General features: G+C 42.8%; 1 protein-coding gene across 1 annotated transcript in view; it reads right to left on the bottom strand.

Moving 5' to 3' along the window:
• Positions 1–342: 342 nt before the first annotated feature.
• Positions 343–15356, bottom strand: part of magi3b (membrane associated guanylate kinase, WW and PDZ domain containing 3b) — an 86422-nt gene continuing 71408 nt past the window's right edge. The window contains exons 9-21 of the mRNA XM_077601885.1: positions 13939–14130; positions 12267–12902; positions 10001–10032; positions 8985–9153; positions 8808–8902; positions 8253–8460; positions 8008–8187; positions 7649–7834; positions 7362–7458; positions 6953–7055; positions 6684–6821; positions 5833–5971; positions 343–4077 (exon numbers count right to left, since the gene is read on the bottom strand). Coding sequence (XP_077458011.1) covers positions 3341–4077; positions 5833–5971; positions 6684–6821; positions 6953–7055; positions 7362–7458; positions 7649–7834; positions 8008–8187; positions 8253–8460; positions 8808–8902; positions 8985–9153; positions 10001–10032; positions 12267–12902; positions 13939–14130 — 2912 coding nt within the window. The 3' untranslated portion in view covers positions 343–3340. The remainder of the gene's footprint in view (positions 4078–5832; positions 5972–6683; positions 6822–6952; positions 7056–7361; positions 7459–7648; positions 7835–8007; positions 8188–8252; positions 8461–8807; positions 8903–8984; positions 9154–10000; positions 10033–12266; positions 12903–13938; positions 14131–15356) is intronic.

Genomic DNA, 15356 nt, shown 5'->3' with positions numbered 1-15356 from the left:
CATGTCAGCTATATATTAACGTGTGTACAATTGCACACGGACATTTTTGTAAAGATGCTGAACTTCAATTGGGAAATCCCCAACTCTACAACTCCAACATAGTAATAGTACTTTTTTAAAAAGCAAAAATAATGTCTAGCCTTGTATTACATAGACCAATGAAAACTTAATGAGCCACATCAGAGCTCTAAACTAATTTGATTTGATCTACGAGGCAAAAAGAAACACCACTCCCACATCGGCGTTGGAAAGAAGTGAGTTACCATGACAACAGATTTGCCTTTCTCACAGAGGTTAATGAGGGTTTTTTTCTTAATAGACGCAAATAACGCCAGTCTAAAGGCTGTTTTCAGTAAAACTTTATTATTCAGTGCATGAACAGAACACCATGTCAAGATCCTTTTTTTTTTTTAAATATCGTTTTACGCTCATTGGCTGCCAGTGACCACAATAGAATCCAATCCAATGGATGTCTCTCTCTCTGTCAATGGCAGCAAACAAGTGAAATATGCTGTTCCCTATTTTTACATAAAAAAATAATGGGGCAATTTCATGAATAGACCTCTTGTTTTCTGTTCCTCCGATCGAGAGGCGAGCGAATATTTAGAAAGGTGCTGTACAATGTACAAACATTTACATCTACGTTTCCTACGCCATGTAGAAGAGAAGCACACAGATTGTTTTTCCTACCAAAGCGATGCAAGGCCACAGCATGATACAAGGATGAGAAAATAAGAGCTCGAACAAGCGGACAAACAAAATTTGTGTTTTGTAAGCAGACTTTTCTTTGCTAGGTATATTGCACAAAAGCGAACTCCAACGTCCTTTCCATCTGGTATTTGCTACAACGCTTAAATTCCCTGAGCCTGAATTGTCGCCATAGTTGACGTGGAGCCGCTTCGACAAAAACGTGAGAGGAATATTAACTTTGAAGTCAAGGACTCTCAGATAAAATAGAAAAATGAAACATTTAGAACGAATTCAGACTATGTTGAGTTTTAATAAATCTATTTAACAATAAAATATAAATTCTGGTTGAATAAATCTTAAATATAAGGTCTTCATTACAGTGCGTCTATTTCACTCATTGTCTACTTAAACAAAGGACTCAACTCATCAAGAAGGTTAAGTCAAGTTTAGAATAATTTACGGAGTGCTGTATTGCACTGCATCCATTTCATAAATAAATCTCATTTAAATACTTCAGAATTGTGCACATACGCGAAAAAATATCTACTCTTACAGTGCCTTTGACTCTAATAGACATCCAATCAGATGCCTGCGATATGTGGCTCTTTTCATTCTTATACTGTGAATTCAAACTAGTTTTTTACTAGAGAAACATTCAATCCATTTGGACTGTCTCCCAGTCCATTTGGATTGGACATCTAGTATTTCAGTCAATAGCAGCCATGTAACTAAAATGTCAATAACCATTTATAGGTGACTTGATGAGGCCGCATTAACAAAATGTTAAACACCGAATAATAACACACAGGAATCTCAAAACGCGAGACATAAACATTCAAAGCAGGTCTGCGTCAACGCGCGTCTCTTAAAGCTGAAGCAGACGGCCCGAATAAATTGCCGCACACATGGGGGAAATATGCCAAGAAGTCAAAAAGCAGCACACCCCATCATTCTATTATCTCTATTACCTCTAATATCTCATCAGTAGGAAGCGGCATGACTTACAACTCATACACAGATTGGCATCTTCACCTTAACACGTAATATAATCGCATTGGCAACAAATAACACATTAAATATCTGCAGTTTGTTATGCTACAGGTGGGATAAATGCTGTGCAGTGGAGTTTAGATTTTTTTTTTGTTGCAAAACATGACATGACATTCATAGATAGATTTATATATATGTATATAAATATCTATTAAAATTCACAAGGAGACATGTTTGAAGAAACTAAAAACGTTGAATACGGCGGTTTGTGTGTGACCTCTAAGTGTCAAGACGTACAAAGTTTTCGACGCGAAAGAACACAGGTTGCCGCCAAAATGGCTCTAGTAAAAACATGTATTGGCTACATGTGCACGCAAGAGGGGTCCTGGGTTTAACACTGTCCCCCCGTTTGCAATTTTCAGGTTTTATTACTGTGTTTCATTTGTGACCTGTTCAATTTGACTCAGGAGCTTCTCGCAAAGTGTCATGATAAACTATGACACCCTCCAAAGGCAATGTATATATTTTTTGGGTGATGATGATCGAATTGAATAAACTCTCACATCAAAAACTTTCACCTAAAAAAAATTGTATCCTACTATTGTTTTTGTGCTTTACAAACAGAAATACCATGAACAGCTATGCTGGATATTCAAGTTGCCCGTTTTCAACCACTTTCATCTCTGCTAAATGAAACATGTCAAAAGGGAAGGGAGTGGTGGCAACTCTCCATAAGTGACCAAACAAGGGTCAGAAGTCAGTTTATTCTAATAAAGGATGGTTGCCGAGGACTTTAAAAAGCCAAATACACCCCATGGCTATTCTCTCATTTTATCATGTCAAATTTTCTTGAATTTGAAGTAGCTATGTCAATATGTTTGGAACCTTGGCTAATAAAAGAGACAATCAAAAATCCAATATTACCATTTTTGAGTTCGGTGTAATGCTGGAAAATGTTTGACATGTACTATATAGGGTAGTGTAGCGAAAATAACAGTAAGCATGTCTGACTCACCATCAAGGGGACTCAAATCTCGGCTCGGCGTTCCCGTGTGGAATTTACAGTTGTCTGTTGGTGTGTGGGTTTTGGTGCTAATTGGGGGGAAAAGGTAAATGGTAATTTAAGAACGAATCAAATCTTACTTGTGGGTCCCTCCAACGTGGCCATGAATTATTCTTGTGTATGCTTCTCAGATGAATTTAGGACTAATTGGGGCTACCTCCTTTGAAGCAAAAGTCTGATCTCCATAGGTTTGTACGGTCGGTAAACGACATGTCAAAAAGCACAAGTTTCTGGTCATTTGAAGGATGCGAATGGAAAAGAGTGAACAGTCTTCAGGTAAATGTGGGGCGACACGGAATGGTCGTCAAAAAGAAGGATCGACTGCATGCAAAATAGAAAAATAGTCCTTGGTGAGCTTCCCTCCTTGCCTTGCATAATGGGGGAGGTGGATGTGATTGGCACAAATTCACATAGAGAGATGTTTGGCCTTTCCAAAAGCAGCGAGTCAATGCAGGGGTTTGAGGGCTGCTACATGCCATAGTTACCCCCCCAAAAAAAAGACTGGCAAGGATTATAAAATGGTCATCGGGTAATACTTTTAGTACTTTGGCTGGAAGCGCTCAGAACAAAACAATTGGTGGAGGATGTAGTGTTCTCCTACCAGAAAGGGTGTTGGAGAACCTCGGCCTGGGAGAGGATCCGGGCTTGGCAGGGTACTTTCCATTCCCCGGGGCTAATGGGTGGGGTCCTGGGAGAGACCCTTGGGGTCCTGGCGGTCACCGATTGCGCCGTACTTGGCGTGACTAGGGAACCTTTGAAGTAAATGTCATTCCATGTCTTCCCGTCATCTGCGATTTGGCTGCCGTTGACGTTTCTCTGAACGGAGATTCTCTCGCTCGCCCTGCGAGTTTGGGACTTTGCCGTGTCTTGTCTCGGAACGGATTTCAAACCGACTCCACTGTCACTTCTTCTGGAGTCTTTGTGTCTCCGGATGGCTTTCGGCCTTGCCCTCTCCCCCACGCTGAGCGACCGTGTGGGTGCGGGCTTGCCCTCGTGAGACATGGCGACAGGCGCGCCTTTCTCAGTCCATCCAGCCCTTTGAGGCCTGTCTTTGGCTTGGAATAGCGGCCCCCCTGCTTTAGGGCCACTCGTCAGTCTTCCTTGCGTCGTCTGAGTTTTCACGTCCCATTGCTCGTCCTGCCCCGTTACTGAGCTCAAACCCTGCGGTCCTTGGGGCGAAGACGTGCCGCCCAGGCGGCGGGAGTGCTTGGGACCGCCGGAGTGAGGAATGGACTCTATGATGGAGGCCCTGATGAAGTATGGCGAGGACAAGGGTGATGTGTCTGAGAAAAACACTTTTCTAGTGGCGCTGAAGGGAGAAATGTGTTTTTCACCTGCAGAAGACCACATATTCGCTAGTCACAATAAAAGTACTGGCTGAGCAGATTTGAAAGCAATATTTCAGAGTAATGACTTCAATAGTAGCTAATGAGTTCATGTAAACAAATAAAACACCATCTCATAAATTATCTCATCTCATTTAATTTTCCAGGCCGCTTTATCCTCACTAGGGTCATGGGTGGTGCTGGAGCCTATCCCAGCTGACTTCGGGCCAGAGGCGGGGGACACCCTGAATTGGTGGCCAGCCAATCACATGGCGACAAGGGGACAAACAACCATTCACACTCACACTCATACCTAGGGGCAATTTAGAGTGTCCAATCAGCCTACCATGCATGTTTTTGGAATGTGGGAGGAAACCGGAGTACCCAGAGGAAACTCACGCAGGCCCAAGGAGAACATGCAAACTCCAAACAGATGGACCGACCTGGATTTGAACCCAGGACCCCAGAGCTGTGAGGCCGACGCGCTGCCCTCATAAGTTATATTTTATAAAAGTTTACAGTGATGACAAAAATTATAGTCTGGTGTGAGCATCTTGACTGCCATGGGACAGTATAAGATGCGCACACTGAGGTTTTTCAGTATGGGAGTAATCATTCTTTGTATTAAATGAAGAATAATTGCAGAAAAATAAACATGCACAAAATCTAAATTGAATTTAATTTTAATTTAAGACACCAATCTTGTGCCAGCTAGAACCAATTGTGGATTTTTCCTGCAGCATACCCCGCCAATAAACAAGCTTACCCTCTCACATTTACAGTTCATTGCAATTTGACCTTTAGCCTTTTAAATATCCAAATGTTAAATGTTCCGGTACGTTTGCAAATTGCAAAAGTGTAAAAAGATCTTAGAGACGGTCAGAAAAAAAGTCAAAGTAGTGGACCCTGAAAATTTCCCCCGAAAGCTGAGCACACCTTTTTTGAGCAGTAAGTGATCACAGGCGGTCCCAAATAGGTCTACTAATTCTGAGCTAGCATAATGAGGAAGCAATTACCAAGGTAGAAAGAGAAGATGCCAGGAAAAGGCATATGAGGATGTTAGTGTTGATGTTCAGTGTAGTAGCACACTGTAGAAGAAGCTGCACTACCTGCAAGAGGAGAAGAAGAAGAAAGAGATTAAGTAGAAAAAATAGCTGGTTCGCCATTGGCAGAGAGAATTGAGTACATTTGGCGTCCCATGACTGAGCTCGCAAACGCCGGCGGTCATCTTTACGGAAATGAACGGGGGTGGGTTTACCAAAACGGCATGATCTGCCGCTTCTCATAAAAAGTCTCATTTACAAAGCACAGGCAGCCCAACTGCTTGCATAAAAGAAAACAATTTACTCTAGCAATAATGGATGAATTTCAATTACTGAACAAATGGTGGGAAAATGAATCGCTTTTTTACTATGATTGTTTAACGATGCAAACAGAATTCAATTTCAAACACCTTGCTCAAATAGAGGCCTCACTCTTTCCATTAGTAACTTATCAGTTCACACACATTAACAAGAATAACTGCTCAGCCCATTTGAGCTCTGTGGCACACCAAAAGGGCATCTGTGTTAATAAATAATAATACAAAAATAATTTAGCAGTAATGGTAATAATAAAACCCACTCTTTCGGCTAAAACAAACCAAAAATATGTATCATAATAAGAATGAATATTATGCATAATCGAAAATGACAGTGAGAAAGAAAAACAACAAATATGTATATCAAGGGTTATTAAAACAGTTGCCTTTTAACAAGCACTTACCACCATCTTGAGTCAGACCGGCGCCTGGTCGGAGCAGTAGCGCCACTTTGCTCCCTCCCCCTTGAATCAGCTCGATGGCGCGCGTGTGCGAAATGCCGCGGGCCGGCTCGCCGTTGATCTCCACAATCTCGTCTCCGACCTAAAACACACGCGCCACATGTCGGCCATTTAGGGCACTTGCACACTTTTAACAAGCTTGGTCGCGGAACAAATTCAATTTTTATTCCTAGCCCGAGCTGGCGAGAACCACTAATAGCACATACACATAGCCTGAGGAAGCCTCTATTAATGGAGATGACACAGTAAGTACGTCGATCCGTCATCTCCTAATCACATTTGACGTTCCCACGTGTGCCCGCAGAGCACACAAGATGGATTCCCCACAACGGGCTTCTTTTCTTCGCTCCTTTTTGCTTGTAACAATATGATAATTACCTCTCGGCATGATAATTGCATTAGTTTATGAAGGGCTTTGACAAGGGCTCAACATATGTTGGTAACAGGGGTCTGATTGTGGCTTTATACCAAAGGACACAGTGTGAAAACAAAATACATAAAATGACAACTGCTGTCCTTTGTCATTAAAAAAAAAGTGAATAAAGTCTTGCTGGAGTGGGTTGAACTACCAACACAAAAATACTACAAGAAATAATACAACTCAAAAATAATACACAAATAGGTATGCCTTCACATCAACATAAAGGCACACTTCATTGTCCTAACAAGTAAACAACTCATTTGAAATTTATATAAATGAGATAACCATTGTTTAATATAATTTAGCTTTACATTTTGACTAATTGCCCAAATATACAATGATTAATCGATGATTGAAAAGCATTGTGACTTACGTGAATCCGTCCATCCAGCTGCGCTGGGCCATCCTCAGCCAGTCTCAGTATGTAAAGACCCATGTTGTACTCTGTTCCCCCCCTTAGGCTAAACCCAAAGCCTCTGGGACTCCGGTCCAGTTCAACAGTCAGACAGCCCTAAAATGCAACATAACAGTACAATGTGTGACTCCAAAGTCCCTATGTTGTGGCGTCTTTGTAAATGGGCCTACTTCAACTCAAATCTTCAGGGTTTAAATTCAAGTGTGACATTTAAAGGTCATTGTCACCTGGTTTGGTCCCGTCACACATAACGCCCCTTGCTCCACCGGGATGTTTTTGTGTTCAGACCAAGAGATGGCATCTCGTTTGTCCTCCAGGTCCAGGTTGAAGCTGTCACACACACAAGCACATACATGCACATTGTCAGCTGGACATGGTGTACACGAAAAACGCTGCAGGCGTAACACTGCAAGATCCATTATGCAAAGTGAAGAAAAAAACAAATTCAATGCTTGAGGCTCAGTCGGCCAAAGCAAAGCGGTATGGTGTGCCAGGTGGTTTACAGTTGAAATGACAACCCAATTTGTCATTGCTTATGGTTGGAAGTGTTTGGCAGATTTGTGCATATAGTATTTGGAAAAACAAATATTTAAACGTTATTAAAAAGTGAGACCTTCTGAACGGCAAATTCTTTACCGTTCGTCCTGGAGAGCTGAGCGTTGTCCTATGGTTCGGTGCTGAAGAGCTGGACTCTGTCTAGCAGAACTGGCACCAGATGGAGGACCCTTGTACTCTAAAAATATTTGAGATTCCAACAGTTAGTATCGTCAAAGTCTCATTATTGCAAGTACGGCTGTCAAAGTTAATTGATTAATCAACAATGAATCCCTGGGCCAGGACACATTCAGTCAAAATGGAACACAAAACTAAATAAAAAAAATATAAACAGACAGATTTTTTTTTGTGGGGGGGGGCAAACCCACCATCCTCGGGAACCACGGTGAGCGTGACCACGTTGCCAGCTTCCTTGATAAGTTGGACGATGTCGTTGTGCGAAAGCTCCAGGATGGAACGACCGTTGACGGCCGAGATCCGGTCACCGACGTGCAGCAGGCCGCATCGGTCCGTCGGGCTGCCTTCGATAATGCGGCCAATCTTATGGGGGATCACTGGGGGGGAAGGCGGAATGACTGTTACAAGACATTTAAACTCAGAAGAAAAGTAGTACATTAACATGGATTGGCCGTTAATTGCTGTTGTGACCAATGGGGTAAGAATTAACAATTGATGCCACACGCTCAATGCCGTATAAACAATAAAACGGAGTGGTGGACAAGCTCACCTCCGTACGGAGGTCTACTCTTGGACGTGAGGATGACAAATCCGAAGCCCTCGATGTCTTTGCGGTGCAGCGTAATGTCAAAGGACTCGTGGTCCAGGGCGCTGGGCATGGGCAATCGAGGTAGTTTGGGGGAGCCGTTCAACGTCGGTGCCCTTTCTTGAGCCTCTTCTTCTGTGGCGTCTGGGTGGAATCAAATGGTTTCAAAGAGCGAAAGGGTTTTTAAAATGACCTTTGACCTCGCTCACCTCTGTAGATGACTTTCCTGCGCACGGTCAACATGACTTGACCGTTACGAGCAGCGTTGGTCATGAGGTCGAGCACCTGCTTGTGCGAGCGGCCCTTCACCATCACGCCGTCAATGCCGATCAGCTCGTCTCCAGCCCGCAGGCGGCCATCTTTTTCCGCGGCCCCATTTGGCACGATGGCCCCAATATACACCTGGGGGAACACATTCTGGCGGGGGGTCAGCACTTTTCAACCTGGCTGTCATTTAGATATCTATTCGTATCAATGGGAATCTCTTATGACAACTTTCGTCTTTGATTTGAAGAACTTTGTCAGTATTTAGATATATTTTTGTGAAATGCCCATAAACCACATTTGGTGAGCAGTCTAATATCTATGTATAACCATACTGTCTTTCACAGCTTCTATTGACAAATCAATGCAATCAAATTACTTTGATAGGATAATTTTAAACCATAAATCAACAAAAAAAATCAAACTCATTACCATTTCCCTCACGTACATGTACATGGATTAGATTTTTTATTGTTTACGTCAATGATCCGCATACTTACTGGCTGCTGTGGTCCATCTCCCCCCAGAACGCGGAAGCCAAAACCTGTTTCGATGTCCCTCTTGAGGGACACATCAATGTCTTTGGTGTGGGGCTCTGTGGACATTAAACCGACAAGTCAAAGACCATGTCTTTTATGCGTGGTTTTTAGTTGCCCAAAGTGTAGCAATGGTCTTACGTCTGCTCTCTAGCAGGGCTTTGGATTTCAGATACAACTCTGCAGCGTCCCGCTTGGGCGAGTCGCCGGCAGCGCGCAGGGTGCTTGTGTTAGAGTGGTAAGGCAATGCCTGGGGGGCTGAATCGCCAATTGCGTCCAGGGTTTCCGTACTGGCCGTCATTTCCTGTCTCTGCATGGATGACATTTAGACAGCTAACATGCATGTTTCTGGAATGTGGTGAAAACATGCTAGCTCTATGTGAACCAACTAATCGATGACTTTTGCGATTAGTTGACTAATCATATAGCCAACATAATTACAGCTAAAAATAAGCGCAGAATTGTTTTTCATGGACAAAGGTCTAGGGTGGCTGCTCCACTGTAAATTCCAAGACATTTTATTGGCCAGTCCTTGCAGGAATTGAACGTCTACTATTCCCACCAATGGGAACCGATGAATTAAATGCAGCACAGTAAAACCTAACAAACACATTATTTCCTACGGGACTATGTTGGGAATTTTAGAGGACGGCGAACAGCAATGAGCACTAATTATGCTCCACTTTGAAGAGTGCACTGTTGACAGAAGCAATAAAAGGTATTTTTTTTCAGATAAACAAAGTGCACGTTTCACTTTGGTGCAATAGTTAAGAGGGCTCTAAACTGCAGGACTGTAATTTCCCCAAAGATTTGACTTGCCTCTTCATCCCGAAAGATTTTTCTCTTTTTTTTTTTTATTCCAGTGTTGCTGCATTAATAACGGTACCCTACCCAAAAACGGGGCTCATCCATGCTTCATTAGTACACCAATCCCCTGACAATGGCCGCTAAGATCCCCCAAAACTGAACGAGGAAGCAATTAAGACTTTTCCAGAGCGAAACAAAAGGAGGCGCGCGGAATTTTAATCAACATTCACGTTACTGTCATTTAATTTGGCGCCGTGGAGGGTTATTAGATAAATGGAGGGCAACAACGGATATTTAACCCAATGCTAGAGGAGACCCCTCCCTCCCAACCAAAAAAAAAATCAACTTACAGGCTTGAGACTCTTCACAGGCGACGTTTGACCTAAAAGGAAAGAAAAAACAAATCTGTCAAGCGCGCTCTCATTCGCCAGATGGCACTGCCTTCCCGAGCGGTCGTGAAAAAGCTGTTCCTACTTTATAGACCCCTTGATGCCTAGAACAAATACACAAGTGGATGAAAACAATAATACAAAAATCTATAGAAAATTAGATTGAAAACTACAAGAAAAATGAGTAACCATAAATCATTTACATTTAAATTGAAAAATTATAGTTTGCAAATTATAATAATTAATTAAATCATATCAGAATTAAGAAGAAAAATTGTTTAGAAAAAGAAAAGTTTTCAAAATATAGAAAATAAAAGGAATTCAATGGCTGGCAACAAATACATGGTGCTCACTGCCTAGCGCCTGTAGTTGGCTGGGATAGGCTCCAGCACCCCTTGCGAACCTTGTGAAGAGAAGCAGTATGGGAAATGAATGAGTAAAACAGGAATTCACCAATAAACTCATTTTCATTCATTAATTTAAAAAAGTTTACTAGTAATTGACTATATTTACTTTGAGTTGTTTTAAAAAAAACTTTCAGGACTTCTGTTATTTTAGGATTTTCTCATTTTAGCTGTATTTGCAATGTAATATCTACATTTAGTTTTGTTTTTAATAAATACAATTCTTAACGTATTCCACCAATTAGTTATGAATTGATGTTAACTCATTGGCTTCCATTGACGACGCTCTGCGTCCGATCCATTTAAAATGGGAGGAATGTCCATCTTCCCAGTTCAAATGGATGGGATGTCAACTAATGATAAACTTATTAAGAGACAGACGGACACCACAATTGGACGTCTAGCATTCTCGCTGGAACAAAAAGAGTCAAATGTAAATTCAGGCATCCATGACTTAAAGATAAATGCACGTAGGAGTAGTAATTCAAGACAGACTGACCGCAAACGCTAACAAGACGCCTGCGCATATTAGGGGTGTGCACATTATTCACTGACCGCTAATTCCACCCCTCACTCCTTCTGCTTGTACGCCCACCCCGTTCCATCAAATAGTTCCCTGCAGATCATCTCCTAAAGCCGCCCTTGCTTTGGCGTCCCTTCCCGACCCCACTAACTCGATTAAGGAGCCCCGGGGACCTTGTAGTACTGTACTAACACTTGGCGTGACGAGGGGTTAATGGTGCCTGATGGAAAGTGGAGGAGTAGAGCTGCAAGCAGGAGGTGATAGAGAGTAATGGGGTTAACAACTGTGTTTAGCAACTCATGTATGTAATGTAATATAGTAAGAGCTTTTTTTTCAAAAATGGGCAACTTCAAAAACAAATGGATATTTTTTTAGCTGTTTTCTCAATCCTTACAAAATCAAGGGGAAGTTTCCAAGGTAAGAGTTTATTTAGAAATATTTTCAAAAACATCAGAAGACTTTGAATTGGTTGAGGAATGTTGAAAAGTAGGACTTATATGTGAATGAAATCTCTCCAATCGTATATAATGTGGTTTAAAACTGGAGAAAAAGATGTTGGAATTTGAGGAATGTCTTTTTTTCATCCAAATTGTCTTAAATGATGCAGTTTACACTTAGAATGTTTGTGACTATTTTGTTAAATGGCTCATTCCGTTTTTGTTGTGTAGAATCAAATGTAAAAAGTGGGAAAGAAAAGAAAAGTATATTTTTGGGTCTAGAACACGTTCTGACAAATTTGGGTCACGTCACGGAATTCCATGATAGAATAAGGATCCTCCGTACTCGACAAGGGCGTGAGTACGTACGTACAGCAGAACCCTGGGCGACTTTGCCTTTGACAAGGTTTAGCCACGGCTTTTTTGGGAGCCCTACAAGAGCCCTAGAGGTGGCTCTGCTGATGATCAAAGCAAACCCATTTGGGAATTCACCGACTCATGCATAGAACCCCCCCGGCTCTCGGAGACGACGGGTGCGTGAAGAGGCTCCTCCCTCTCCCACAATCACTCTTGAAACAGCTCATCCCCGCACTTACGTAATTCCCACTCTCCCCGGGTTGTAACACTGCATTACGCCTTGTTGTAAACACAGAAGGGGTGGGCGACGGGTTTTGCAATGCTTTTATACACATGCTCCGGATGACTCAATCATTAAATTGTGCTCGGGCAATCGAAAACAAAGAGGAAAAAGATACTTTAAAGTCTTCGTAATTACACTATATGAAATTAACTATAGGATAGCTAAGTTGATACGTATTTACAAGAAGGGTTCTCGTTAAAGAGTTCTTTAATGGACACCCTACCTCCCCGCAGCACAAGCACGTCGACCTCGCTCCCCACGGGGAAGTCTTTGAGGATGTCAACCACCTGCGCGTGGCTCAACGTCTGCACATTCTGCCTGTTGATCTCCTTTATGATGTCGCCTTTCTGAAGGCCACGGCACCACTGGGCATCCAGGATCATCTTCACCTTCTGGCCCAGCGGGCAGTCGGCGATGGCGAACCCGAAGCCACCCGGCCCCTTAATCAACGGTACGCTGACCAACTCCGGTTGCAACATTGCCGTGGCCGACTCGCCCTGCCTGCCGTTGGGCAAGGCGGCCACCACCGGACGACCACTGGAGTCGGTGGTGACGTAGTGGAGCTCCTGCGAGGAGCCGTGCAGGACGTCACCTTTGACCAAAAGAGGCTGCCCGTTGATGAGCGGCACGGCCGTCACCACCTCGCCGCCGTGCAACCCTGCTGGGGTCCGGCCGGTCGGAGGAGGGGGCGGCGGCAGAGGGTCGTCGCTGTCCAGATCTACATCCGGGGGAAGCGGGTAGCCACGGCATAGGACCATGTCCACATACTGGTTGACGGGGATGGATTGAAACATCTGCACCACCTCTGGGTGGGTCTTGCCGAGAACGCACAAGCCGTTAATCTCCACGATCACATCACCTAAAAAGCAAGAGCAGTGAAATCAAACACTCCTTTTGAAAGAATCCAAGGTTCATCAATATTCTCGTCTGCTATCGCAGCAGCGGCTCCTTCATCGCCTCCCACTTTGGCACACAGTGGCAAGGTAATGTCAAGTGTTGAGAAGAGCAAGTACAACACAGCGTTAGGCTAATGCTTTTGACAGCGGTCCCGTTAATGATCTTAAAACCTGTCGGGGTCTCATATTGCTGTGGAGCAATAACCCGAATACGAGCGCACACAGGAAGAATGCTTGTAATTTGACTGAATGCAGAAGCATGTGTTGATTCGAACACTCTTACCTTAGGTTTCAAGATTTGAAGAAGACTGATTTAGAAGGCTCATTTTGAATGATAGCATCTTGTAACATAGTGGCTATAAAAACCTACAAACCCTGCTTCAAATACAAGGTTTTATGTGATATCAAATGAGAAGGATAAATCTTTTACAAATTGTTTACACCAGTGAGATCTATAAACAGTACAAAATGAGTGATTTTATCTTAGATTTTGTGAGCGAGGAAGAAAAAAACAACAACGGACAAAGATAATGTTACGACATTAGTGTGCACACCGACGCATAATAAGATACTGCTGTCTGTTTTAAAAATACCTCATTTCATTGAAACTTTTGCTAAAGTGGAGTGGAGTCATCAATTGCCTACCGCTATTGTGCATCTGATTAACCCCTTATACATTGCATGGTTTTCCCCAAATTTCCAAAGCCCAGAAGTCACCTAACTGGCAGACCACCATATTCACTGGTCATACAGTTTAAAAAACACACAATTAAAATTAATAATATAAATTGTTTTCACTTAAATCAAAAAAACCCTTGAAGCCCACCAGGCTTATAAATCACTGGGAGAAACCCTGGATCTGCTGTTGTACGCAATAGGCACCATTTTGCTTTGCAGCATTATTCTAAAGGATTTATGCCCTGTTTGCCTTTTTGTTTCATTTGATGTGTTTGATTTTGATGTCTGTGTAAACGTTTTCTTGGCTTATGATTTTCTTACCGGATGCCATTTTGTTGTCGTGGGCAGCGGGGCCATCACTGAAGACATTTTTCACTTGCAGAAACTCATCGGTGCGATCCCCCCCAATTATGGTGAAGCCGAAGCCCTGCGAGCTCTTCTTCAGCGCCGTGCGGTACATGTCGCCCTTCAACTGGTTCGGGTTGGCCGTGAAGCCTGCTGTGCCGCTCTTACCTAGGGACGAATATTGGAATACATCATTTCCTGTTGGTGGCCTTATACTTTATGTGTCCAGATGGATTTAGAGTACAAGACTATGTGTCGCATAGAGACTATAAATGTCCGATAGACCTGTTTTCTTTTGTTAGTGGGTGAACTATCACAATCACGTGAAAATTGGCCAAGTTTTATAGAATACTTGCACAGAGATATAAACATTTTCCCCATAGAGTTTTTAGCGTGCTTTTTTCGGCGTGCTCTGTCGGTTTACGAGCAATGTGTGAGGAATTTAAATGCCCGCGCTCTCATTCTATCAAACGGTTGAGCAGTTAAAAAACATCCAGCACGGACGTGTGCGGCAGCCGGCGAGGCCGCTTTATCGCAGTGGACTTGGGACTCCAGATGTCCGCACGCTGTTGCCGTGCGAATCAAGCGGCACTCATTTGCATAATCACATTCAAATTGCTTGATAAACTCAGTGCGGATTTGTGGCGCTGCCTACTCTGTGAAAATGACAATTTGACCGTCTTGGAGGGAGTGGAGGAGGACAAGAGTTAATGGTAGAAGTTGGTACTAGGCAGTTATTGTAAAGTGAGTGTCTCAACGTTTGGTGGCAGACATAAAATAAAACACTTTCCCCGCGCCTTTTTGTTTCCATCCCTGGTGACGTTAATCACCACTGTAGGAAGACATTTCCCTGACACAATGGTGGCTACTGTGTACTCTTAAATGGCACCTTAAAGAGTGAATATAGTCCCCGTTGAGTACAGATCAAACACGAAGACTTACAGATAAACAAATAAATGTGTATACCATGTACACAATGCCTAATTTAAACGCTGAAAAGAAGGCTTACGTACACAGGGCATGATACAGTGTGTGGACTGGAATTAAAGCAATTGAATTTATAGCTTACTTGGATGTACCGTCGGTGTGTTTTTACATGTGAAAAAATAAATGTGCAATAGCGGGGAAATGTACAGGTGGAATACAACAAGTGGGAAAATATGGATATGTAGAGGTGCAATAGTACAAGAAGAATAATACATACGGACCAGTAGTAGTGGAAGTACATAGAAGAAACATGTGTATGTGTGTATGGAATACTAAATGTAGAAATCGAGTAATATAATGATATTCCTTCTTTGGTCAGTAACCTCCAGTAGGTTCCTTGCTGTTGATTATGTGGCGTTTTCGGGTCACTTCCTATAATTTGGCGTAAAATGAAATAGTAATTGTCG

Source organism: Stigmatopora argus, chromosome 6, assembly GCF_051989625.1.
Source record: "Stigmatopora argus isolate UIUO_Sarg chromosome 6, RoL_Sarg_1.0, whole genome shotgun sequence".
Taxonomy (NCBI): domain Eukaryota; kingdom Metazoa; phylum Chordata; class Actinopteri; order Syngnathiformes; family Syngnathidae; genus Stigmatopora; species Stigmatopora argus.
This window is presented reverse-complemented; position numbering and strand designations above follow the sequence as displayed.